General features: G+C 45.0%; 3 protein-coding genes across 6 annotated transcripts in view; 2 read left to right on the forward strand and 1 right to left on the reverse strand.

The window, feature by feature from the left end:
* The window catches only part of Nup188 (nuclear pore complex protein Nup188), an 80974-nt gene extending 75147 nt beyond the window's left edge, over positions 1-5827 (forward strand). Inside the window, exons 47-48 of the mRNA XM_075696170.1 lie at positions 248-377; positions 5590-5827. Coding sequence (XP_075552285.1) covers positions 248-377; positions 5590-5742 — 283 coding nt within the window. The 3' untranslated portion in view covers positions 5743-5827. The remainder of the gene's footprint in view (positions 1-247; positions 378-5589) is intronic.
* A 70-nt stretch (positions 5828-5897) lies between these two features.
* On the reverse strand, positions 5898-11396 carry Rpp14a (Ribonuclease P/MRP subunit p14 a). 2 transcript variants are annotated; one of them, XM_075696176.1, is made up of 5 exons: positions 11245-11396; positions 9171-9255; positions 9022-9098; positions 6298-6376; positions 5898-6223 (listed from the first exon to the last, which is right to left on the reverse strand). In XM_075696176.1, exons 1-5 carry the CDS (start codon positions 11343-11345, stop codon positions 6140-6142), a joined length of 426 nt encoding a protein of 141 aa, XP_075552291.1. In that variant the 5' UTR covers positions 11346-11396; the 3' UTR covers positions 5898-6139. The 2 variants fall into 2 exon arrangements, with proteins under 2 accessions (XP_075552291.1, XP_075552292.1); XM_075696177.1 differs by lacking the exon at positions 11245-11396 and adding an exon at positions 10274-10501 and having other exon boundaries at positions 5955-6223.
* Positions 10743-27539, forward strand: part of Uba1 (ubiquitin-like activating enzyme 1) — a 55897-nt gene continuing 39100 nt past the window's right edge. The window contains exons 1-9 of one of the 3 annotated variants that reach the window (XM_075696172.1): positions 10743-11044; positions 16596-16669; positions 17433-17601; positions 18006-18140; positions 19046-19152; positions 19240-19330; positions 23019-23151; positions 23286-23383; positions 23976-24122. In XM_075696172.1, coding sequence (XP_075552287.1) covers positions 10940-11044; positions 16596-16669; positions 17433-17601; positions 18006-18140; positions 19046-19152; positions 19240-19330; positions 23019-23151; positions 23286-23383; positions 23976-24122 — 1059 coding nt within the window. In that variant the 5' untranslated portion in view covers positions 10743-10939. Of the gene's footprint in view, positions 11045-14575; positions 14738-15192; positions 15338-16595; positions 16670-17432; positions 17602-18005; positions 18141-19045; positions 19153-19239; positions 19331-23018; positions 23152-23285; positions 23384-23975; positions 24123-27539 lie in introns of those variants that run through there. The other 2 variants (XM_075696171.1, XM_075696173.1) reach the window with 2 other exon arrangements.

Genomic DNA, 27539 nt, shown 5'->3' on the forward strand with positions numbered 1-27539 from the left:
TGGGTGTTCTATAAATGTCCACCTACTGAACTGTCCTCTTCGGCTGCTGCTGAGGTGCTGATTGGCTGGGCTGGAAGTAGCAGCAAGGAGGCGACTGGCTGGGTGTGCCCGTCTCATTGTCACTGGTACAGCTCCAGCCAAAGCTTCATCTTAGAATCGCAAAATTAAATGAGATAGCTTTTGTGAGTCACAGATGCCAAACCCTGAACAGCTTCAATTGAAAGCTATGGTTTGTCTATACATCCAGGCTTGTGGAATTCGCCACCCTGGAGATGAGCCTGTCGATAGCACTCGGCCAGGCCCTGCTGTATCGACTGCATCCAGCAGTTGCCCTCCAGGACAAGCAGCTTTTATCCAGGACGTTTAGTGGCGAGATGGTAAGTAGCTTGGCCTCTTTCTACTCGTGGCTCTCTTGAGCAGAGTAATGTGTGCAAGCTTCAATCTCCATTCATTAGCTTCAAATGTGACATTATCCGTGGTTAACAACACACAGAAAGAGGTTCCAGAGTGAATCTCTAATGGGACTGCTTATTATAATGTTTATTGAAAACATAATTAGAACAGCACTTGAACAAAGTGGTTATGTAGAGAACTGCACAATGATGATAAACGTGAGCCTGAACAGACAAATTTAGAAGTGCAAGAGGAAAAAAAAAACAGCAGTAAACACGAACAAGAATGTATAGAAAATGTCTAGAATACAGGTTTTTCCTAGGAATTGTGAAACAATTTTATGCCATTGAGTTGTCTGCCGTCCACAGTTCGCATGGCCCTTCAGTGGAACATTTCGATTAGCAAACCTATAGTCACGTACAACTTACGAAGGCGGGAGAGGCCCCGCCCAGATGACCAAAGTGTGGCAGCCGATTGCCTCTGCGACTAAAAGAATTGTCCCGTTGACGCGACTCAGACAAGTTCCCGTGACTCAGCTCAGCCCATTGACCCCACCACCTGCAGGATCACTGGCCGTCCAGCTCTTGACATCAGTCTAGAGTGCGCGCCCATTAGTGGAGGCTTGTGTGCATCTGCCGTTGAGGGGCAAATACCGCTGCCTTCTAATGTTGTACCCAGCTGTAGAGGTATCAGAATGAGTATGTTAGGATAGTGCTGTAGCTTCATTTCTTGATTTGAACGGAAACACAAAATAAAAGTCCACGAGGCTACATGTTTTTCCTTAAATCATTGGTCGATGTTGAATAAGATGTGGCCCAAAGCGAAATTGTGGCTGCTAACTCAAACGGATATGCAGACCCACTCATGTTCACCAAGGAGAAGAGTTACAAGAGCGGATGTAATATGTGTAATACTCAATTGCCGCAAACCTGACCTAGTCCCGACCTGACCTAGTTTTATGCCGCACTTCTCAAAGAACTTGCTGTGACCTAGTTGCAAACGCCATTTTGTAGTAGTCAACATCGTCATCATCAGCCTGTTTTATGTCCACTGCAGGACGAAGGCCTCTCCCTGCGATCTCCAATTGCTCCTGTCCTGAACCAACAGATTCCAACTAGCGTCCGCGAATTTCCTAATTTCATTGCTCCACCTAGCCTTTAGTCGTCCTTGATCACATTTTCCTTCTCTTGGTACCCATTCTGTAACCCTAATGGTCCAACAGTTATCTAACCGGCGCATTACATGACCTGCCCAGCTCCATTTTTTTTCTCTTGATGTCAATTAGAATATCGTCTATATATACCCGTTTGCTCTCTGATCCAAACCGCTCTCTTTCTGTCTCTTAAAGTTATGCCTAGCATTCTTCGTTCCATCGCTCTTTGCGCAGTCCTTAACTTGTTCTCAAGTTTCTTTGTCAGTGTCCAAGTCTCTGCCCCATATATCTGCACCGGTAAAATGCACTGATTGTATAACTTCCTTTTCAATGATAACGGTAAGCTTCCAGCCAGGAGCTGGCGATGTCTGCCGTATGCAATCCAATCCATTTATATTCTTCTGTGAATTTCCTTCTCATGATCAGGATTCCCTGTGATTAATTGACTTAGGTAAACGAACTCTTTCACAGACTCTAGAGGCCGACTGGCGATCCTGATCTCTTGATCCTTTGCCCAGCTATTCATATTATCTTTGTCTTCTGCATGTTGGTCTTCAACCCCACTCTTACAATCTCTCTGTTAAGGTCCTCAATCATTTGTTGTAACTCGTCTGCATTGTTGCTGAATAGAACAATGTCATCGGCAAACCGAAGGTTGCTGAGATATTCGCCGTCAATTTTTACTCCTAAGCCTTCCCAGTTTAATAGCTTGAATACTTCTTCTAAGCACGCACTGAATAGCACTGTAGAGATTGTGTCTCCCTGTCTGACCCCTTTCTTTATCGGTATCTTCTTGCTTTTCTTGTGTAAAATTAAGGTAGCTGTAGAACCTCTGTAGATATTTTCCAAAGTATTTATGTAAGCGTACTGTACTCCTTGATTACGTAATGCCTCTATGACTGCTGGTATCGCTACTGGATCAAATGCCTTTTCGTAATCTATGAAAGCCATATAGAGAGGCTTATTGTACTCTGCGAATTTCTCTATAACCTGATCGATGACATAGATGTGATCCATTGTAGAGTTTCTCTTCCTGAAGCCAGCCTGTTCCCTTGGTTGACTAAAGTCCAGTGTTGCCCTTATTCTATTGGAGATCATTTTGGTAAATATTTTGTATAATTGGGAGTAAGCTAATGGGCCTATAATTTTTCAATTCTTTAACGTCTCCCTTTTTGTGGATTAGAATAATGTTTGCATTCTTCCAGTTTTCTGGGACTCTTGCAGTCGATAGACACTTCGTATAAAGAGCCGCCAGTTTTTCAAGCATTATGTCTCCTCCATCTTTGATTAAATCGACTATAATTCCATCTTCTCCTGCCGCTCTTCCTTGTTTCATGTCTTGCAAGGCCCTTGGGACCTCATCGCTAGTTATAGGAGGAGTTCCTGTATCCTGTTCATTACTGTTTCTAATTAAGGTATCCCGACTCCTCTGGGTACTGTACAGGACAGTATAGAATTCTTCCGCTACTTTTACTATATCTTCGAGATTGCTGATGATATTACCCTGCTTATCTTTCAGTGCATACATCTTGGTTTGTCCTATGCCAAGTTTCTTTCTCACCGATTTCAGGCTGCGTCAATTTCTTACGGCTCTTTCAGTGTTTCTCACGTTATAGTTTGGAATATCCCTTATTTTCGCCGTGTTGATCAGTTTTGACAGTTATGCGAATTCTATCCTATCTCTTGAGTTGGATACTTTCATTTTTTGTTGTTTCTTTATTAGGTCCTTTGTGTCTTGGGAGAGCTTGCCTGCTGGTTGGCTTGGAGCCTTGCCTCCCTCACCAAATGCTGCCTCTGAGGCCAACCTAGTTAGGGTTTCATTCATTAGCTCTATGTCATCATCATCTCTCTGTTCTGAGGCTGCATATTTGTTTGCAAGTACCAGCCTGAATTTGTCTGCTTTTACCCTTACTGCCTCTAGGTTGACCTGTTTCTTCTGGACCAATTTAGCTCTTTCTCTCTTCAAATTGAGGTGAATCCTAGCCCTCACTAACCTATGATCACTTCCCACTAACCCCACTAACTACTAACCTATCACTTCTACATCCTGCACTATGTTGGGATCAGCAGAAAGTATGAAGTCAATTTCATTTCATTTTTATTTCCTTAAAGACCGCCTGTAGGGGGTTTTGCATAAGAGGAGGGGTTAACATGAGAAAGTAAAACATTTTTTTTCATGATGACAGGTGGGATCCAACTTTTTCTAGGAAGGTTGATGGACAGGTGATGGCTGCAATTTCATTTCTTGTTTCACTATTAGGGATTTTCCAAGTCCACTTTCTGTTGTTATGCTTGCTGAAAAAGGTGTTCATTATTCGAAGCTTATTCCTTTCTGCCAATTCTACCAGCATCTCTCCTCTACCGTTCATAGGATCGACGCCGTAGTTGCCTATTGCTTGTCTAGTAGTAGCAACCATCAATGTTCACAGCAGCCTAAATACCAAACTTGGACACGTTTTGAGCATCTGTGCCTTATGAATTGTCTTTGCCAGGATTTCTTTCGCTGCATCTCCATGACCTCAGAAGCCAAAAATTATAAGTAAATTGAAATTCTTGATTGACTTTCTTAACCCCACAAAGTTCAGCACATTTATTGTATGCAATGTCAGATACCTGAATACCTGGAGTGAAACTACAGTTGTGGTTAGCAGTTGTGGATAGTTCAGAAAACGAGTTGCTAATTAATTACTGCACTAATTCCTTTTAAACTCGCATGTTCTATTGTTTTTCTTTTTTGGTACAAATAAAACCTCCATGGCCAGAAATAAAGGTGAACATGTTAAGTTATTCTGATGTGAAATGCTGTTTTGGCTTTGCAAGGTGAAATAAGCAAGCTTATACAGCTAAACCTCGATATAACAAAGTATTTAACATTTCGTGACCTCTTGTCCATAGAACACCATGTATTTAGAACCTCAATATAACGAAGTGTGTTTGTATGCGATGTCAATGTTACGAAATTTCACTGCCGCCACAAAGGAATGCCGAGACAATAAATGGAAACTTTCGCGGACGCAGATGGTCAAATTATTAAATTACAAGCGGCTACTTGCAAACGCACCTCTTAAATCGCGTGCCGCACAACAAGAGCGTACGCCAAAGTGGAGCCGCATCATGTTCTATACAAGTCCAAGTGCAATAAGATCCTATCGCCCTCAGTGCACTGTTTGCTTTAAGCGCGAGTGAAAGTGTGCGAAGGTTTCTTGACCCGTTGGTGCGGGAGGCAGACGAAGCATTCACTTTCCGCTTCCGGTGCTTTTCATGATAGCATCCTCGCAGTGTAAGCGACGCTATCAGCTGCGGGGGCTGAGCGCACGCGAAAGCATGGCTGGCTTCGCTTAATTCGTACCGCCGATCTGAAGATATCGTCAACGTGGCATGAAACAGTATCATTCATTGCCGACTCCTGAATTCATCAAAATGAATTTTCTCATTGAAATTTGCTTTTTCCAACAGCCTGATAATTCGGAACATTCTGCAGTCCTTTTTCGTGTAAGAAAAATCTATTGGCGACTGTACTTATTTGCATAAAAGGTCAAATTTCAATACAACGAAATTTCGATATGCGAAGCAAATTGCCGATTTTACCTACTTCGCTATATCGAGGTTTAACTGCAATGCTTTGAAAACATGGTGGGTCAATAAAAATTTGTTCACCTGAATAGATAATTTTGAATTGTCAAGTCTGCTATGAAAACCTTTAGCACGGCATTAACACTTGCTGTTGCTACCACTGCCTGATGCCAGTCATGCACACAATAGCTGATCTCCACTATGTGTGCTCCGGTCACACCCGGCAGGCATGATCACAGCAACTGTGAAGCAGTCGCTAAAATCGGTGTTAACTTCATTAACTAATTGGTTAGCTTCTAAATTGGTCACTTTTATCAGCAATTGAGGTTTTGTCTGTCAGGAGACTGTAGAATGAGAAGGCAAGCTCAGTAGATAAGAGATTTCAGTGAGGTAACATTTACAGTGTGATAAAATTCAAGAGTGTGATAAAACTCTGCCTTCACCTTTTATTTTTTTCTTATTTATTTTAGGCTGCTATCAAGGCTGAAGTGCAGAGACATTTGCGGCGAGGTGGCCAGGGCTCACCAAGCACGTCCAGGACGAAAACCCCGCCCTTGGACCCGGTCTCCGAGTGGGCCTTGGTTCAGACGTTTATAGATGTTGTAGAGCAGGTGTTCAAGTGACACTTAGTCTTGCAAACGTGGAGGAAGAAAAGAACTGCCTTCTCTTGTACATATTTTATACTTGTAATATAAGATAAAATGAAAAGTTTTAGGCCATCTTCTTGCTCTTGTAGTTGAATGCTCAGTTGATGGTAGCGACCAATGTTGTAGCCTCAAAACATTTTAGTGTGTGTGTGTGTGTACGCACAACTATTCAAAATGACCAGTAGAAACATTTCTTGGAGGTTCCGGGTTATGTTTAAGAGACCTTGTGCCAAGTACCAGTGCTCTGCCAGTGGTCACCTTTCCATGGCATACTGCAGGCAGATGCACAAGATGTGTTCTATAGTCTCTGGTACAACACACTCCTTGCAGTCAAGGCCATGAAGATTGTATTTGGTTCACTATGGCACAGTATTTATTCATCAGCAGTCACTTCTGCAGCAGGTACATGCTGGTAGTGCGAGCTTGACACACTCAGTGAGGCCAGGCTGGGAGACACCTTGAAGTGAGAAGAGAACGCCACACAATGAAGCTATGCGGTGAGATTTCGTTAAAGCTGCAGTGTCGCAATACCTTGTACACCCGAAAGGAACACGGCCTTCCATTGTAGCAGGAGGTCAAGGTCAGCGAACTCCAAAGCCTGACCACGTTGCTGCAGGAAGTTGGAAGAAAAAAAAAATGAGGAAAGCTTAAAGGGACACTAAAGAGAAACACAAGATCAGTTTTGACTGATATTGTGTTCTTTCAAAAACTCTCTTTTATCACTAAATTTACAATAACTGATACATTATTAGGATAAAAAATTCTGTTCAAAGTTCCATATTTTTTTTTATGTTCACGCTAAAACCCCAACACCGGTTCGTCAACATGACATCACATATTTAGAAGCATTTTCTCGTATTGGGATGGTTGTGGCTGAACAAAAATTCTTTAAGCTAGGAAAAAAAAACGAGATTTTTTACTCTGAGGATACAATGCGGTTGACCTTTCCAGATAGTAAATTAACTAGATCTGAGCATGTGCTATAAAAATCCACGACATCGCGGCAACCTGGTGTGGGAACTCCAAGGTTGCAATGCCACCAATCTTTCATTTTTGTGTCTTTTCTGGCTTAATAATGTTGCCCTCCAGTAAAGGTGGCTTTCTTTTTATAGTTTAGAAGGATAATGTACTCATACAGCTCAAATTATTTCTTTCCTTTAGTGCCCTTTTAAATGGGCACAAAAACAAATTGACAGTCACTTAAGCATCCTTGCCTAATTTGAATGCGAAAGCATTACGACTTCTCTAATTAACTGGTTATGTGCATGATACGTGACATCATACATTGTCACATGTACTTCACAACTCTATTTTAATCCACTTTAATTCGTCTTCATTCACTTTACTCCATCCTAAGTCACGTTACTTTAACTTGTTCTAACTTCAATTCTGCATAACTACTAACTTCATAATAACTTCAGGATGCAGACACAGTCACTTCTCGTCCATTCTACAGGTGAAAGGCGCAAAGTTTTGTGTTGGTGACATAGTTAAAGAATGAATGGAGAATGACGCCTTCTTCAATAATTTCTAGCATAACATGGTAAAAGTTCATGCACATAAAGAAATTTTCGGAACATGTTGAGAACCGCTTTGGTAGAATTTCAACAGCATTCTATATCAATTGAAAAGCGGAACTACCTCCTGTTTGACTACCTTTTCTCGGCAGCACCGGAAGGCTGCAACTATACAGTGCAGCTAGAGCTGCATCGACTTGCAGTCTTCACTGGAGCTAAAAGGCATATAAAAGAAGCAATCCCTCATCACTTTTATAAGAACCTTCATAAGAATAAATGTGGAACCACATCGGTAATAATGAAATGTGGAACCACATGACTAATAATGATTAAAACTGGTGCCTTCTGGAACTGCTTACATAGGTCTACGCCTATGCCTACACTAGACAGACTGGCTTTGCACAAGTAAAACATGAAACTATTCTTCCGAAATTGTGACCCGTGTTGCTCTTTGAGAAGTTCTTTTGGTTCTCGCTGATGTTGAGTTTTGCAGTCCTAGCTTAAATGGACACAAATGTTAAGGCTGGATAGAGTGATATGGTCCTAAAGGTCTGAATGTTTGCCTCTGTGCTAAGGGGTGACAGTTTCTGTGTGAGTCACAGTTGCAGGCTGCCCGAGAGAATGGGCAAGGACACTTCATCCACATGTCAGTGCAGTAGTATTAGACTCCTGTGCTATGCCGACAATGCCAGCAGTCGTGTTCTGCTATAGCCTCTGATGTGTCGGGCATTTCACAGTAAGCTCATCACACTCCCACAGTTAGCACTGATAGAGAAGGTATGAAGATATGGCATCAGTGAATTATTCTTTAGGAAAATGCAAAAGAATTGGTAAAACTGCATTTTCTTCATGTTCAACTAAAGCAATAACTTGCTTTCTGTGATTGCTTACTATTAAGTGAGAGATATCTTCAGGAGTCGCACTAATCCAGTCCTATGGAAATATAAATTTCTAAGTTTGTTTGGAGCACAAGTTATGTCTTTATCCCTATATTTGAATTTTCGTGTCCCTTTGAGGGAACACTACAGTTAAGCTTAACTGATAAATTAAGCTTCTGGAACACCAAGGAAGTCTTACTATGAGCAGAGGTTTGGTAAACCAGAACAATCAATTGTGGCAATGCTACCTTGAAGCTCTATATTCCCGTGGCGTCGTATGTTATCAGTTTTAAAAACTGGATTCCAATGATTCTTGGGAAGCTAAACACTACCTCACTGAGAGCCAAGAACATTTTCCACCAGGAAACGGCCTAAACCTGCAAGTATACTTCGAAATCTGTGACATCACACTCAACGTATCACCACCACAGTTTGGATGCAAAACTCAAAAAGGTAAACTTTGGCTTTCACTTTTTCTCCTAGTAACCAACCTTTCCTTGCCAAATAAATGCAAATATAAATTCAACAGAATACTTCATCAGCCTAAACTGATCTTTGTGTGTCCCCTAACAAACTACAACCATAAACTCAACCGATCACTTTTGTAGTTGTCACCTTCAAAGCATGTTGATTGGTGAAGCCAGAAGTGGATGCAACGAAGTGAATGGCATGCCTCCACCCCCACCCCCCCCTCCCGATCATCATAAATTTTGAGTCGCACAGCTGTCGAGCAGATTAACAGAATGCCTCCAGTGGGCTGGCGCACGGGCTGCTACATCATGCCAAAACAATGGTGTCCCCAAAAGTGATCATTCGAGGATGCAGCTATTTGTAGCAGCATGGCAGGTTCACAAAAATACCTGGACGAAACACGCAAGTAAGCTCGTAGGTCCGACTCCCTGAACTTCAGAACATCCACAGCAACAGACGCACCAACCTGCAAGGTAAGATCCAGGTGACGATGCTGCGAATAAAGTCCAGCAGCAAGATGAAAAATCGTCGGACTTACTTCACCATACAACTTCTTTAATGCTTGCAGAATCACAAACTTGAATACTGTCGCATCAACTTCTTCACCGGGCTCCTCGAAACGGCTGCAATTGTAGTAGAGAGTTGCATGCTCGTGTTCAGACAGGAAGAACAACTTTGATGGGTACCTTTAAGACGCATCGAGGTAAGACACAAAGTCTAAGCAAGCAAACACAGCACGAGACAGATAAAACCGCACGTGGAGCAAGGGCATCACACGTATGTTGCAGTGTTCACTTTACACTGCAAGCCAGAACGTTGGCTTCAGCAAGTTGGTTCATTTCATGCAAAGCAGTGCAGAAAGACGAGCACAAGCCACAGGTTTTGTGCCACCTGAACCCAATTCGCTACGAGCATTCATCTTTAAGCGCAGCCAACTTTCCCACTATTGCAAGGTTCGCAATAACTTTATAAGCATGCTGAAGAAATATCTGATCACACTATTAAGAGGCTCTATGCATTCGGCTGGGAACTTGCTCCACAAAAACGTCTATAGAATAATTCTCGCGGAGAAGGTACTACGAAGGCGTGCTGATACACTTCTCGTTGTTTCGCTTGATTATGGCACGTTTTCTACTGCTCGACGTTGCCGTAACCGCTGTCCTAACAAATTGAGCATAGTGGAACTGCACTTGCAGCAGAAGGTATTTATAAGGCACAAATTAAGATGCTCACTGAAACTGTGTCTAGATGCACGAGACCGTTCGAGCAATACAAACGCCAAACATAACATGCGCATCTAACTTTATTTTCTTCCAATTGAGACCACAAACACGCAAGAAGGTGTGCTGTCTGATCTGGCCTACACATAAGCACGTCAGACATATCTTGAATAATGTCCAATTTGCAACGTTTTGCTGATGAGCTGCACGCGTCGGTATACTTTTTAAAATTATCGAAGTTTATTCGTAACACGCGCATTTATCAACAGACGAAAGTAACTGATTGCTTCACCCTATTTTGTTCTTATCACGTGTAGGAACCTATTTCTCTGTTGTTTCTTTGCGCTTCAGTGTCTCGCATGCTGCTTCTGATATTTATCGGGACCCGTAAGGCAATGTATTGGTATCCGAGTCTACTTACAGTGAAACATCCATGTAGACGTACTGCGTACGACAAACAGTGTGAAATTTTGCTTTCTTACTTTCCATGAGTACAGACTTCCGCACTAATTTAAGGCAAACGTGCTTCAGTCATTCAACAGTGGTTTTACATGCAAGTAAACATTGAATTCGGTCGAACACGTGAGTGGTTTTGTGTACATTCTAGTTTTGCGTTTACGTTCATGCTTTGGATTGGATCGCAGTGGACCGCAGAGTATATTGACTGATGTTGGCGTTAAAGCTTACTCAAATTGCGCGAGTTCACAGCTGCGTAAAAGTCTTTTTGTATTAAAAAACATTAGTTGCCTTAACTCAGCTGTATTAGTGTTCAGCAAAAAGAATAATGTTAAAATAATTTAAACTATGAGCTCAATATTGTTTAGTTCGCGTGCAAATGTCACGTGCTGCTCGCATGGCACCCCTCGCTTCGGAAACGCGCCTTTTTTTACTTCCTATTGTGTGCGAGTCGGCCATCTTCACTGAGACGCCGCCGCTCCCGTCTTTCGGCGTCTTGCTTTTGCTGCTGTAGCAGTCGCAAGACTGTTATAGTTGCAGCGAAGGCACGCTCGTCTTGTCGGGGAGAGCATACAGTGCAAGCAAAACTGATCCTATGCTGTATTCATGTGCCGGGCTCTTAAATATTTAGATGTCTTGTGCACAGGACACTGTTTCTGAAAACGCCAAAAGCCCTCCGGCAAAAAAACGCAGGACCGAGGATAGTTCCGGCAACGCAACGTCGGGAAACGCAGTTGTAAGTACCACAAAGTTTACCGCAAGCAATTTTCGTTGCTTATTGCGACCATTTTCAGCTTACTACGGTGTCTCACTGGCACGCGGTTAGGCCTAACAGCATTGAACAGCCAAGTTTCGTGGTTGTCGTACAGTCGTTACGGCTTCACCCAGCCTCATTACTTGCTCTGCCTTCTCAAGTTTCACCATTGCATTGCTCACGGTAATACTGTTGTCTTCAGCACATGCGCTTCTTTTTTTCTGCCCGGGATAAGCGGCATCGTGACAGTTGCAAGCCGGCGTTGAGCTCTTGGCAGTTGCATATGCGTCACATTCGTTTGCCTTGTTCCGAGCCTGGCTGAGACCACGACCGCCTGGTTGGAAAGAATCGCAGCTGTGGTGTGGCACTTTCGAGCGCGTGCCACGCGCACGCACGTTTTAATAGGCGCGTTCTCTCGGCCCGTGCTGCGCGAGCGCCATTTACGTTGCGTGCCAAGCGGTAGTGTGTGTCGTGACGGGGCCGAAGCTTTAAATCGTATTGCAAACGTCGCTGCAGAGTAACCCCGCCACGTAGCATATTTGACACCACTTGGTCAGTCGCTGGTTGCCTGAAGACTGCGCAAGAAGCATGCCGCATGTTTTCTTTAGTTTTTAATTTTGTGCAGTCGACTGACCGGCGTAAAAGTATACTACAAATTCCATTCGTCACGTGAAGTTAGGTTATAGTGGTGCTCCCGAGAGCGTGCTTGTGCGGTAGCGGATACAAGTGCCCGTCTGCAGTTACTGACTGTTATTCATTTGATCCGCTCCAGAAATAGCCTCTCCGGCGCTTCGCTCCGTGAGCGGGGGGAGTTTCAGGCTGACTGCGCTTTCGTCGGCTTTCGTTTTCGTTCCGAAAAGGGGAGAAATTAAAAACAGAAAGCGTCGGCTCTATCGCATTTCGCCATCCCTCGCTCCGAGCAAAAATTTTTTGTGCACACTTTGGCGTTAGGGCGGTGACGATGTGCAATTTTTTTAACGGTCAGGTCAAGTGGAAGTTCCAGTTGGATGCAGCTGTACATCTATGTGTTAATTTGCAGTACAAATCAACGCCAAAGTGAAGGCAATATTTTCTCGGTAAGGAGATGCAATCCTGAAACGCTCAACCGCTAGTTTTTGTTGTAGGGAATTTCCCCATTCATTTGAGCAATGTGGTCTGTTTCGTTGCGCGAGTTTGCTTCGCCGCTCTTCTAGGTGTGTAACGGTGTGGCAAAATACGTAAACATTACGCGTTTACTTCACACTTGGTTCTCCGCGCTATCAGGCTTCAATAAAGCTGTGCGATTTCTTTTTTCGTAGTACATAGGCTAAAACAGATCGTTTTGATTGCTGGCACATACGCTCATGCTGTGCTTTCAACTATATTGCGTATGCATAGTCCTTGCCAAGTTCACTGCGTGAACAAATTAAGTGTTATTACTTTACTGAGTACATCAGCAAACTTCTTGAACAGTGGCGAAATTGCGTTGCCGCTCAAAGTTCGTGAAAATTGGCAATGGTGATGTTGCAGAAACATCATTTTGAGTGAGCAAGCTCACACCCTTTCTTTCTTATTTGACTCGTATCACGCTGGCGTTTGCTTTTTAAAAGACTCTACACTCGCGCTGGTGCCACCCAGTGCACAATGTTAATCCCTGTGCTGTTCTTGTGGAAAAAGTACCCAGATTCACAAGTTCTCTTCTCATGCTGTCTGTAGGTCGCGTCCTTTGTATTGTGTTGGTGGCAAGAAATTTTGGATAAGCATGGCGTGCTAATAAACATTTTCGTTGTGATAGCTTTGACTGTAACACTCGGCAACCTAGTTGCTCCTGTAAAGCTCACTCCGCCACCTATCGAGCAAATCAGCCATATAATTACGCGATATGTATTTAACGCAGAAGCGCCAGGAGACTGTTGTTGGCGTTGTGTACTAGATGGAGAAACGGGAGGAAGAAGCCATGCGGTTTATAAGCGGCAAACTACGTAGAAGTGCTAAATTTAGACGGATCGATACAACACGTTGTTCCCTACAATGACCATTCTGGCTGTAGTACTAGAAATAGTAGTCTTAATACGCCCAACCAGGCAGGATAGCCGGCGATGCCTGCAACGAGTGGTAACAAAGATCATCCGTAACGTCATCTGTGTCTTGTATGACGTCAGTAGTAATACAGAATTAGAACTAGAGCAAGTTGACTTAATGTGGAGTAAAATGAATTATACGGGTGTCACACGGCAGCCTGATCGCGAACAGGCCCTATCCGGATCGAATTTCTCGGTCGCGATTGGTTCCTTTGGCAACCTGCGCGAGGGAGCCAATCGCGGTTGAGAATTTCGATCCGAATCGGGCTCGACCGTGACCGAAAGGGCTCGTGTGGCACCGGTATTATAGTGGATAGTTTTGAAGAGCACGATACAATGTATGACGTCACGTAAGGATACTTAAGTTATTCAGTTTTACTGCATTTGTTAGCTACCACTTTAGCATTACGGGTATGACACGGTGCACTTTCGACTGGAATCGAAATTGTGAAAAGCGATTGGCTCCCTTCCGCAGCCCGTGAACGAAGCCAATTACGATCAAAAGTACGCCGCGTGACCTGGGTATTGCTCTTGCGAGACACGTTATTAGCCGCATCAAATTCTTGTCAAAACCTTTGTGCAAGTATCGGCCTGTGTGGCTCCGATATGCATTCAGGAACGTTAAAAAATGTTAGTGCGATACAGACGGGACTGACAAAATCGGATGAATCACAAGCAGTAACTTGTAACTGAAGCTGTGCCTTGAAAATTTTCCTGTCTGCACTACAGGACCGTCTGTTCGGCCAGTCGGTCCAACCAACGTAGTAACGTTGGGTCTAACATGGTAAAGTCCAAATACAGCGCAAAAAATACATGCACATGAAGACACGACAGACGCGGACGAGCGCTGCTACCAACTGTTTATTCCAATCGACACACCCTCCGATTTTATGAAGTGAGCCACGCTGGCCACGTTCTAGTGTCACGCCCCTTGCCCCATGCGAAGGTGATAAACATATCTGGAAAGATGACCGATACTGCTGCCTGCCTTAGACTGCGGAATTCAAGCAAGAAGTTCAGTTCGGCACTGTGCGAAAGAACAGGCCTCGTCTGTGGATTTAACTTGCACCCTTTCTGAGACTCAACGGCTTGTAATTTTCTCTAATCTTATGTTGACTTCTAAGATCTTTAATAGTAAGGATCACGTACGCTCCCACGATTCTCGGACACGGTAGTGTCGCTGGCGGAATGAACCATCACGGCGGGCAAGCACCCGCTGTTTTCAAACGCTGTGGAAGGTGTGAAAGTGTGCTCTCAGCGAGGTTAATATTTCTCAGCGCAACTCATCGATGGTTAGCTTCAACCCCGCGCAGAGCACGTTACTCTAAGCACGTGCGACAGAATTTCAACCCCTCCCCTCGCATTCTTCGTGCGCGCGAGCTCGCCTCGCTTGTAGAAGGTAGAGGCGCCGTATCGCGTGTCACCCGAAAACGTCGACCGCGACAAAAATGTTTATCTAGACGTCGCCATGGGGACCACGTTCCGTAGGCCGTCGTCGAACGGCGGTCGCGTTGTCGTCACGCCCGTGAGCGCGACCACTACTGGCAGGTTTCACTGCCGAACGCCGACCCAGAACCCGTCCAGGCGCGCTGTGCAACGTCCCCGGTCTCGGCAGGTGGGTCGCGCTCCGCGGTGAAAGGGCTAGGCCTCGCGTCGTGGGAAACGCCGAAGCCCGGCTCGGCCGGCGTTATGCAACCGCAGACGGAGCGTTTCGCGTTCCTCCTCCCGTGGCCGGCCTCACTTATATACCGCCGCGTGCATTACTTGCGAAAGGCAACGTATTGCGCGGACGCCGTCAGCGTCATTTGATTTTCCTCTATCCCCTCCTTTGTTTCCGCCGGTTTCCGCGCCTGTCGTCGGGAATGACGTGTCCGAGCGACGCCGCTTTTCGAGGTCACACAGCCGCTGTGCGGGCGCCGCTCGATTCGTACGCGGGCGCTCCGCACAGCTGATGGAGTTTTTGAACTAGCGCCCTGCGAGAGGAAAAAAAAGTGCAAGAGCATAAGAGCTTGCACGGCCTCCCCTCATGCTCTAATGAGGCGTCTGCAACTGCTTGTTGTAGTACGCAACTGGCGCTCTGGAACTGGCGGCTGCACAGTTTCGTAGACAGACGCTGGCCAAAGCAACGGTGACTAGACGATGCTTCGGTGAAGAGTCGGCGAACTTTTGATCGGTGACCCGTCTACGTAGGAGCCGCCGCTCGGCTTTCACGTAGGTGTGTTCGTGTTGCATTTTGCACCTTTTCCTTGCCTCTGGTTTCGACGTTCATGTCCCGAAAACCTCGTCTTTATGCTGTCGCTCAGGAAGGGTGGCTGACCCGACGCTCTCATTGTGCCAGTTTTATCTATCGCCGGCCCGACCGTCCCCGCGATTGAACTGGTAAACTGCTGTGAGTCGTGAAGTGCTGTGTCACCAGGTTTATTTCTGGTTGAAGCGTCGTCGGTAATTCGCCCGTTTTTGGACCAGTCGCGCCTTGGCGTTAACATTTTAACGCAACGGCAATGGCCCGATATAGTTGTTGGACGGAACTACCCTTTGTTGTCAAGTGTAGCACTTCAGTGCCTTCTTACCTAGTAGCTGTATACGAGACGTAGAAGGCAATTGAGAAATTAAAGCTGTTAGAGAGATTTTTTTTCTAACACTTTATATTACATACTTTAATCGTGCCGCAAGTGATGGACAGTTCTGATGCAAAATCTGCATAGTTTATCTGCACTTACTCCGAGGATAAATAAGCTTGTCATTTCACTTGTTTGTTGAGCTCACAACTTTTCAGTTTCATGTAAACCCTTGACCCAGAAACAATTCGTGCTTTGTGAGCCATACTACAAGCTGTAGTTTCTCATGTAAAACCTGCATAAATGAGAAGGCACTGGGTTTCTATGTGGCTTTCTGCACTGCTCCTTAAGCCACATGAGGATTGCAGCATGCTACCAGTGGCCCAATTTGGCTGGTGGCTGATGTATGACTGCATAAATGTCCTATCTGGCAGCAAGACTGGTGCAACATGTTGCTAAAAAAATTGTGTGGGCTTCCAATACTAGAAATATGGCACACACTATATAAAGTGCCACTAGTTAGCTACAAATTTAAGGTCATGAGGCTGTAAAAGTGAATCGGCATTAGTGTTAGCAGATTCAGTTTGCAAGTGCCACGCCAGAATACTTGCTGTCATTCTACAAGTGATTGACTGTAGCACCACAAGGAAAGTATGACATCCTTTTGAAAGCAACTAGACATCCTTTGATTTCAAAGAGCACAACTTCTATTACCAGTGAAAACATTTATCAGTCCCTTTGCCGCAAATCCAGCACCTGCTTTAAATAAAATTTTGTAATTTTTTGTGAATATATATTGCTTGTGTTTGTATAGCCTAGCCCGAAGGGGTTAAAGCTATATGAAGGCATTGTTGAGAGTCAAGAACACTGAGCAAGCGTGCTGATGTTTTTTTCTTTTAAACATTGTCTGTGCAGGGGGAAATGGCCCAAAATGGCTCTGCAGCCCAAAACGCGGCTGACATCGATGAGAGTCTCTACTCAAGACAGCTGTAAGTGTGATGCATCTTATGGGTGACGTATGAGCCTGTGGCAACATCTGCTGTGAAGGCTTTAGACTCGCCATGATGGCTGAGTGACCATGAGTGAAATTCTGCCGCTGAATATGAGGTCGTTTGTTCACTGCCCCGCCAGTTCAGTGCGAGTAAAAAATGTAAAAACAAAATTAATAAAATAATTATAAAAAACAATGCTCCAGCAGATTTAGGTGTACATTGCCAGAACCCAAGATCAATTAATTTGGAGCCCTCTAGAACTGCTTCCTTAAATTCGCAGTGCTGCTTTGGGATGCTGAGAATTGTAACTTAATGAATCGATCAAGGCTTTCGAGAAGCATAATGTTGTGGGGCGCTGGAGCGGCTCGGCGTTTGCGTATATCACTTCCATTTTATTCATGTAAAGAATGAGAAATGTGTTAGTATAACAGCAAATGCACCAAAATTTGCCTCAATCTGTCCTAAGGTCAGCTATGTTGGCTTGTACTGTGTGTGCAATGGGTGAGGAGCCAGTGAGCAGGCATGCTTCTTGTCTCGGCAGTCTAGTGAACACTGAAAATGCTGCCATGTTTACGTCATTCTGCTCATCTGCTCGAGGGTGGTGTAGGTATTCTCGTTGTATAAAATGCAGTGGTTTCCAGTATTGTTAAGACTTCTCTGCAGTGTTAACACAAAGTTCTGGTTTTGTTTGTGTAGCTGATGAAAGTTCTGAGTGCCTTTTCAGTGCAGAAATGTTGCAAAGCTTGAGCTTACCTTGCAGGTATGTCCTCGGACATGACGCCATGCTCCGGATGGCTCGGTCGGACGTGCTCATATCGGGCATGCGGGGCCTGGGAGTGGAGATTGCCAAGAATATCATCTTGAGCGGCGTCAAGTCTGTCACCATTCACGACCAGGGTGTATGCACTGTTGCCGACCTCTCCTCTCAGGTCCGTTGCATTCTTTCTGTAAAGCCACTTTGCATAAATGCCCCCTGTGGCATTGTTATCAAGTTGGGCATTAATTTGAACCACATTATAGTATCATTATAACAATGTTAAAGTAATAAAGAACGTGCAGAGCACGACTTATTTGAGCAGTAACACGAACTTGCAGTTTTGCGCTGTCACCTATGCAGTTGCCAATCATTGTGCATGTCCCCACCTGTGCATACAAGATGAAATGGTGCGATCATGGCCTGCAGCAGCAGAAGTGCAATTAAAAGAAATCTAGATAGTCCCAACTTGTCACCTCATTTGTCCACAGTACCTTATTTACAGAGGGTGATAGTACTAAAGTGAGCTTTTCTTCCCCCAGCGCAGTTCACATGTTGAGTGATGTTTGGTACTTGCAGTTTTACCTGAATGAGGGTGCCCTTGGTAAAAACAGAGCGGAGGCCTGCCTCAGAGCGCTGACGGAGCTGAACACGTATGTCCCTGTTACAGCCCATACCCAGCCCCTCACTGAAGACTTTTTGAAGCGGTTCAGTGTAAGTGGCTTTCCCTATTTTGGGCCAAAGGCACATTTGTTGTTTGCATGCTTGTGATGAGGCGTTTGTGACAGCTCTTAGGCTAGATTTATTTCTGGTGTGAACTCATTCCTTTTAAGAAGTGTTCGCAGGTTGTCAGCATGGTGCCAGTCTGTTAGCTATATTTGTAAGCATTTTTATTAAACAGAAATGGAAGCTGCAAGGGAAAAAAAAAGACTTTGCGCTGTAGTGTCTGAAACATGCAGGTGCCTACTATTGCCTACCACTGCTGACGTGTTGCCATTTTGTCAGCCTGATCCAGGAAAAGGCTATGCACTTTGAAAGCAATTCTCCTATACTTGGGTATAGGTTAGCTTTTTGCCGAAGTGAAGCTCCCCAAGCAGTAGATAATTGCTGGTCATTAGCGGAAGCGACCTCAGAAGTAATGGATAATAGCATTTTTCTTCCTGTACAGCCACGTTTCATTAATGGAGCTTGGGATTGTCTGTAAACATTCGTTAATGGAATATCAAAACGATCCAGGTGTCCACAGGAGTGATGGCGATGAGTCCTACACCATGTAACAGGCAGATGCGACTACCACGAAAGTTGCTGCCATGTCCTAGGCAAGATGCATAGCGACTGAAAGAACAAAAATGAGTCTGGATAACGACATTCAAAAGTTCACACACAAACTTTGCAACCAAGTATGGACAAAAGAGAACAGATGAGAGTTCTGGACTAGGCAGAAAGGTCTTAAGGGGCCCCTGGCTTTGTAGCTGCTTGCCACAGCTTCTACGATCGTGCTCAGTGTGAGCCACAAGGTGCAAGCACATGGCAAAGCGGTTGTGTTGTAGCTTGTACTGAGAATGATGGCACCCGCTGCACAGGAAGCGAATCACTCTTCCCGCTGGTTGTTTCGACAGGTGGTGGTGTTGACAGACACTCCGCTGGCGGAGCAGCTGTCAATCTCGTCTTTCACTCATGCGCAAAACATCGCCCTCATTGTGGCCGACACTCGAGGTCTCTTTGGGTAAGTGCACGAAAGCGTTGTTTTTTGTGTGTGAAAAACTTTGACAAGCGATGCGCATTGAGAATGTTGCCTTTCCCTGCATTGCAGCCAGATCTTCTGCGATTTTGGCGAGACCTTCCGTGTGGTTGACACCAATGGGGAGCAGCCGGTGTCAGTCATGGTTGCTTCTATCAGCAAGGTGCGTTTTCAAAACAATCAAAAAAGATGTGCGTGGGCTTTTTTTTTTTAATGCCTTCTTTGTGATGGTGTGAACACCTTTTGAACTGGTTAGTACCTGGTACACAAAACACCGACAAGAAGTTTGCGGGGGCCATCTATTTGGTGAGCAATAGGAGAATTAAGACAAGGTGACTGGTTTGATTTCTCGCCGTGGGCAGCTGCCTTCAGATTGAAATGCAATGGAAAAAGAGCTCCTATTCCTAGCACCAGATGCACGTTAAAGAAATCCAGATGGTCCGAATAAGTCTGGAGCTCTCTTGTAGCCTCTGCATTGCTTCAGGGCATTAAACCCAGCATATCAACATGAGTAGCCTTTATTAATGGATTCTTTGTCACTGGCTTTAGCGAGTTGGTGGAAAAATGCCAGCTTGCTCACGGCTTCCACTTTTGTGTGTGGCTGTCTGAAACTGTCTAGAGCGGTCCAAATTGATGGTTGCGATTTTTATTGCAGGAGGTTTGTTGAATCGGAATAGTTATTTCAAAAGTAAACAAGTAGCATTTTTACTGTCTTGTGGCATCTCTTGCAACAGTGAACAAACCACTTCAGTAGAGGTGCTTTTCCTCGTACAACGGACTAGCACTGTGGAAAGAGTGGAAAAAGAAATAACACTCCATCGCATTTTGCGAGCAGATATCAGTGCTCTGTGATATCTGCGCTAGCCCGTGCTTTGGAACATGCTTGGTGTTGTGCCACCGATTGTAGCCAGCAAACCATTAAGACAAATAATTTCTGTAAAAATATTTTGCTGGAAATATCAGACATAAAAAAAAAATGCTACAAATTTATTAGCAATGCTGATTACTTGTCATAATTGGGCGGGAAATAAATGTGGCTCTCCCAAAAGTTTTGCAATAACCATGTGTGACATCACGCAGAGGTCAGGCCTATATACTGCATCTTTAGAGCTTCCTGCCTAATGCATATGGCTTGCCTTGGGGGTGCACAAGAGTGGTCAACAAATAATCTGTGGCCATACTTCATACCATTGATTGTGCATTAAAAATTAGTCCGTGGAACCACTTGCTTCTTACATCAGTTTTTGGCTGTTGATGAGGATAACCTTCGATTCATTACCAAAAACTATAGCGGTAATTTTTTCCTTATTTTTTTCCTGAGTCTTCTCATTTAGGTGTGCACTATATACAATTCTCTTCATTAAACAAATTTGAACCAGAAATATTTCATTGAAATGTGCAGTTAAACCTCGATATAAAGAAGCTCGTGAAATCTGAAATTTGCTTCATTACGTCAAAATTTTGTATTGCAATTCGACGTTTTATGCAAATAAGCACAGTTGCCGATCGATGCTTTTTATACGTAAAAAGGCCACAGAATTTTTCAAAATTATTGGGCATTCAAAAAAAGCAAATTTGAATGAAAAAGCAATTTATTTTGATAAATTTTGGAGTCTGTCATGAATGATACGGTTTCATGCCACATACATTGATAGCGCCACATCCGCGGCTCGAGTTAAGCGAAGCCAGCCACGCTTCCGCGGGCACTTGGCCCCTGCAGCTAATAGCATCACCCGCATTGGGACAACACTATCAGGAAAATGCGGGTAGCGAGGAGCGAATGCTTCCTCTGCCTCTCACTCCAACAGGTCGTAAAAACTAGATTACGTAACCCCCCATACTAAATGCGCAGGTAGACTGCTTACGTGGTGCGACGCCGTCTCTCCACGCCCACTCTTTGTACACGCAGTAGTGGCTGTTTATGTGCTCAGCCGCATTTACAGCTACGCTCAGCTACAGTCGAGACGCGTGCCAGAAATAAAGACCTAACTTATTCCGCCACCTCGCTCGTGCTTGATTGCGTTACTGCGAGAGAGCTCCCCTCCCCCTCTTTTCCTTTCTCGTGAGGGAAGGCATCACTCGTGAAGTCACCATCTTGTCTCACCCTTGCGCACTCTCACTCGTACCTAATGCACACAGTGCATGGAACATGATGTGGCTCCACTTCGTCCATTGCTATTGTCGCTTGGGGGCGAAATGAGAGGTTCGTTTATAAGCAGCCGCTCGTAATTCAATCATTTGACCATCTGCGTCCGAGGAAGTTTTCATTTATTGTCTTGGAATTCCTTTGCGGCGGCGGCGAAAGTTTTTTATATTGAAATCGCACACACACACTTCGTTAAATTGAGGTTCTAAATACATGTACAAGAGGTTATGAAAAGTTAAATGCTTCATTATATCGAGGTAACTAAGTAATGAAAAGGGGTGAAACTAAAGTGGAAGAACGGACAATTTGTCACCGGTGGGAGCGGAACCCACAATCTCTGCATTACATGCAGAGGTTGTGGCCTCATGGCCTTTGTTGGCTTCATTTGGTTGTTACAATAACTTAAGCCCCTCAGTTGCTTTGATTCTTGTCGCTCTGCTGCAGTGCATGTTCTGGAACTTTGGTAATTCGCCTTATGTTCCCGTTTCGTGAACCTTATCTTCCCTATTAGGATTTGAATTGTGCATTGTGTGGCATAGACCGTGTGAATGGGAAAGCTTGCAAGGTAAACGTATTGGGAGGAATACAAGGGTCGGCAAATTTGCTTACTCAGTAGCAGTGCGTGCTGTGGCAAAAGAAAAATGTCCCTCCACTGATAGCATACATATTTCATATTGCTGTTGCATTTTTTGCATTTTTTGTTAGTTTGCTTAGCATAGTAAATAAAAGTGCACCTGTGCTCTGTGCTGGTGACACCTTTTTTTTTTTTTTTTTCTGTTCTGTTCTATCTGGCTGCACTGTCTTCGAGCTGGTTGCAGGGGACACAGTGCTTCTGGCATTCATTGATGTCCTACATTGTTTCTTTTATCATCAGTTTTAAAATTTTGGACTTTGAGGTATGAAAGGAGTACTCGTAGAAATTCCACATTCCTTTCTTTCCACTTTCCACATTTATGCAAAAACTAAAAGCTTAATTAAGCCATTTAAGGTCTCCCCTTTAAAACAAAGAAAATGCTGGAGTCCTAGTGGTCTAAATATTTTACTGTTATACATGTTTCTACAAAGTAGTTTTGGTTCTGGAACCAAGGAGTTTGGTGCATCATGTTGTGATACATTGATACACTCCATCCCTGTGCTTGCTGCTGTGATTGCCATGTGCAACCACAGCCGGAAGAAATGCGTGCAGCACTCCTATTCATCTCTTCATTCCTCTGTTCAGTCTTGTTGATGGACATCGTCAGATTTTGTCCTGTCATGACGAAGTAATGTCGATGGTGCCAGGTCTGCCATTTTGAGACCAATCTGATGTCGAATGAATGCAGGGCTTTGCCACAGGTTCGATCCTGACTGCAGCAGCCACATCTCAGTGGGGGCAAAATGAAAAACACTGATGTACTTAGACTTGGGTGCACGTCAGAGCCCCCAGGTGGTCAAAATTAAACCGGAGCCTCCCATTACAGCATGCCTCATAATCAGATCGTGGTTTTGGAATGTAAAGCCCAGAATTTCATATACATGGGTGCTTCTTAACGTGCATACTTTCAGAGTGCCATCCTTTTTATGTCCAGATCATGTGGTAGGGTTTCTATAACTTCTAAAGTGTGTGAGCACATCTTTAAGCAGGAATGTAGCATTATAGTGGCCACATTGCAGGAGTTATTTGCCTGTGCATAATGAATTGCCTTGCTTTGGTTTGCTTGCCCAGGACAAGGAAGCGGTAGTGACCTGCCTGGATGAAACGCGGCACGGACTTGAGGATGGAGACTACGTCACTTTCTCCGAGGTCACTGGCATGACAGAGATCAACAGCTGTCCACCCATGAAAGTCAAAGTACTTGGTAAGTACCATTGTTGGCCAAATGAGAGTTGAGCTTGTGATTGCAAAGAATCACCCCAGAGTGTCGGTCACATTTGTAACGTTCTACTCTAGGTGTCGTTTTTAGCTCTCTTCATGCCTCCTCTTTTTCTCAAGGTCCATACACGTTCAGCGTGGGAGACACAACACAGTTTGGCGACTACGTCAGAGGTGGAATCGCAACGCAAGTGAAGATGCCAAAGGACATCAAGTTTGTGAGTGGTGACGTCTTTGCTTGTGAAAGATTAGACCAAACATCATTTATCGCTGTTTGAGCAGCAAAACAAAATGTCATTGGCACCACTGTACAGTCCAATTGGTACAGGTACATCACGACATAAATTGGGAAATATCAAAGGCTGCACCAAGCTGGACCAATAATGTACCTATGATCAAAACTTGCTTTAATACTGTAAAAACCTGCATTTGAAACTAAGTTTTCTCCTAGGCTTTGGCACATCAAATTTGATTCTGGCATTATATTCATGTGCCGAAGTTTGTGAGAGCTTCAGTCAGTGCTAATCTATGATGTAGTATGTCTTAGTGTGATCCGGTAATATGTCCGAATAAAATTTTTCTTGTTTCTTCAGAACTGGCCCTTATATAATACGGTCAAGCCTACTTATAACGATAGCAGTTTTAACACTGAGAAGCTGTTGCACCGTCAACTTCTACTACCATTGGTTGAAATACGTTCTTGCTAAGAGTAGCCCTGTTTGCGACACTATTCATGCCTACATTGTTTACAACATAAGCTGTCTGTATCACCGCACGTGATTTATCCTTGGCTTTCTTGGGCCTTCGCAGAAGTCTCTCAAGGACGCCCTCGCAGAGCCAGAGTTTGTCATCTCCGACTTCGCAAAGATGGATCGCCAGGACCAGCTTCACTTGGGCTTTCAAGCACTTCACGCCTTTGAGGCAAAGCACTCGCGGCTGCCCCGTCCTTGGAATAAGGTAAGAAGTCTTCACTGTTAGGGGGAGACACGGTGTTAGAGATCGGAAAATAGCGGAAAAATCGCTCTTTTGAAAACATTATTTCTAGATTCTACAGTGTCTGTTGCATTATCTCGGAAATTTTCACGCATCGTGGACCAATATTTTGGTCGTAATGGAGTTTTATATCGCATCGTCGAGCTATATTTTTACTGACGGACGCGCAAGAAAGAGCTTTTTTCCATGACGCGCAGTTGCTGTTCTCAGTTTCTGATTGCATACATCTTGGTTTTGTTTGAAAGAGCAACTCCTCTAGTTTAGTTTTCACACCACCGCTTCTCTGTCCACTAAATGGCTATGCAGAGAAAGCCCACGAATTAGTAGTTCCCATGCGCAATTCCATTCATTGAGTGAGGCACGTGACCGTAATAACGCCATGCCAGTGGCGGATTTGCACAGTCTGCTCGGGCGTGCGAAACTTGGCACGAAACGATGTCAAATTCAGTTTGCTACAAGCCATAAATTCGGTGAACAGAAAAGGAGTTTTAAGCTTTCAAAAGTGCACAGTTTTGGAAGATGCCGGCAATAGTTTACTGCTACCTGTGCCAAGCCCCGTCGGGAGTCTCCCCCCTGTGACTGCGGAATAGCAGGGTGTCTACCAACCGGGAATTCTCAGGGAATTTGTGTTTCCATCAGGGAAAATTAGCTGTAATTTTATTGAAAGGGAAAGAAAGTCGTGTTAAGGGGGGACGCGGCACTTGAAAGACGAAAATCGGCCCGAAAATCGCATTTTCAATCTCTTCATTTTCGCGTTCCCGAGACCCTTCTGCACCGACCTGCAACTTTTGGTTTCAAAATTACGCTTATTTAATGAGTTATAAGAGATCAAAACTGCGAATCCGCGCTCGCGGACCTTTAAATTGAAGTCTAAACTCTCCTATTTCAACCATCCGTAGCCCGCGAACTACGCGCTCCACCGCCGCCATTTTGGTCTTGTTTGAAAGCTCCTGTTTCTAGCGTTTCATTTTTTTCATGTAAGAAACCCTGCTCACCACGTGAGAGCGAAAAAACCAACGACAAAATAATGCGCAGCGTGTGCGTCTATTGGTTGGTTGGCGCACGTGACCAAAATGGCAGTTCGTGATTGGCTAGGGAAGCTTGTGTTGCCAACGCCGCCTCTAGTTTTACATACATGCCGCCATTATGAAAAGGTTTTTCGCTTGCGAACGTGATCGTGATTTTCGCTCCCTAACATGATCATGCGGTTGACTATGCCAAGCGGTGCGAAGAAGTTCCGATCTCTGCATGCTTTCGGTCGTACACGAAAGAAAGGCAGGGGCAGAAAGCGTGTTGGAGCTGATACTGCGCCGCAGGAGGATGTGAGGAACAATCAGGCCTTGACATCGCCTGATAACGCCGTCGTGACCGAGGACGCTTCCCCCCAAAACGTGCACTGTGTGGACTCCGGCCGTGTAAGCGTAAACGTCGATGTTATCGGCGACAGCGGGGTTCGTGGGATTGCTTCCCCTGACAGCGTGGACTCTGGCCGCGTTATGATGAGCAGCGATGCTATCGGCAACTGCGAGGTGCGCGCGATGTCGACTCCGGCCGCGTGAGAGTAGACTCCGATGTTATCGGTGTTGGAGAAGTGCGCGAGGCGCGTGCCCGTGAAAAGGCCGCACTTGAGCGGCTTTTGTCGGTACCGGCAACGGCACGGAAGGTTGAGCCTTTCGCATAGGCGAGCGGTGCAGCGACGGCGTCAGCGTCAGATCAGCCTACCGCTCCTTACATTATAGTGAACCTGAACTCCCTCAACTTGCTCCTTCGAGTTCTGCGATGTGAAACGTGCAACGAACCAGCGCAAGTAGTGAGGGGTGATCGCGACTACGGCCTCGCAGTGAAGCTGACTGTTGTGTGCAATAATTGTGGAGACATCGCGGCCGGATGGAGCTCGCCCCGAGTTGATGGCAAGAAGACGTGCAACCCATTCGACATCAACCTCTTGGCTGCGCGGGTGATGATGTCTACTGGAAATGGCCAGACAGCCATGAATGATGTATTTGCGGCAATGGGATTGTCCCACCGTGGGATGCATCACAGGACTTATCAGCACCACTTGAAGCAAACGTTGAAACCTGCTGCCACGCAAGCGGCCGAGGTCGCTATGAGCCAGTGTGCACAAAAAGTGGCCACACTGTATGAGGACCTATGTTTTGGTTATAGTGGTAACATAGCAGTGTGCTATGACGGCACTTGGATGACTCGTGGTCACTCCTCTCACATAGGCGTCGGTGCTGTCGTAGAGCTCTTCACAGGGTACGTGCTGGACTATGTTGTGCTCTCAAACTTTTATTTAGGGTGCGAACTTGGACCGAAGCCTGATTCTGACGGCTATGCAAAATGGAAAGACGCACACCAGTGCCAAAAAAATACTGACAGCAAAGCTGGTCATATGGAAGTTGAAGCTGGCCTCACACTGTTTCGAAGGTCCTTAGAGCGCCGTGGATTGAGATACAAGACCATCTTGTGCGATGGTGACAGCCGCACATTCACTGCTATCCAAGAAGAAAAAGTTTATGGATTTGTTGATGTCCAGAAGGAGGACTGTGTCAATCACGTCCAAAAGCGCATGGGGACGGCACTGCGTAATTTAGTGCAGAAACAAAAAGGTGAGGGGAAGAAATGCCTTGGCGGGAGAGGCCGGCTTACAAATGAGCTCATCACCAGGCTCAGCATGTATTATGGCTGGGCTCTAAAATCCAATGACGGTGATGTGGACGCCATGCAGAAGGCTGTGATGGCGACGTACAGGCATGTCACGTCCACTGACGAACGTTCGGATCACAGCCTGTGTCCAAACGGCGAAAATTCGTGGTGTCTTCACAATGCTGCAAAAGCAAAAGGAGAGCCTGAACCCAGGCACCACTACAACTTGCCAGAACATGTGGCAGAAGCAATGCTGCCTGTATATACGCGGCTATCCGAAAAATCTCTGCTCCAGAGATGCCAGCGAGGCAAGACACAAAATTCAAATGAGCCTTCACTCACTGATTTGGAGTTTAGTCTCAAAAGAACAGCACGCTTCTCTCTTTGCCGTGCAAGCTGCTGTAGCGGAAGCTGTCCTATGCTTCAACGCTGGGAACCTGCTTGCGTCCACTGCAATCCCACAGCAGCTGCATATGAATATTCCTGGCACTGCATCTCAGCGAGCTAAGGAGAAAGACTGCCATTGAAGTGCCAACTCCAGCAAGAAACGAGAAGCCTCTTTGACCGCAAGGAAGCTGGCTAAGAAGCGGCATAAAGATGGGATGCATCCAGATTATGCCCCTGGTGCATTTCCATGAGATTTTATTGGCATGTTGCCAATAAAAATGTTGCAGAATGTTTTTCCTTGATTTCTCAAAACAATTCTGACAGACTTCCGATTTTGGAGGTTAA

This window comes from Dermacentor variabilis, chromosome 6 (genome assembly GCF_050947875.1).
Source record: "Dermacentor variabilis isolate Ectoservices chromosome 6, ASM5094787v1, whole genome shotgun sequence".
Lineage (NCBI taxonomy): Eukaryota > Metazoa > Arthropoda > Arachnida > Ixodida > Ixodidae > Dermacentor > Dermacentor variabilis.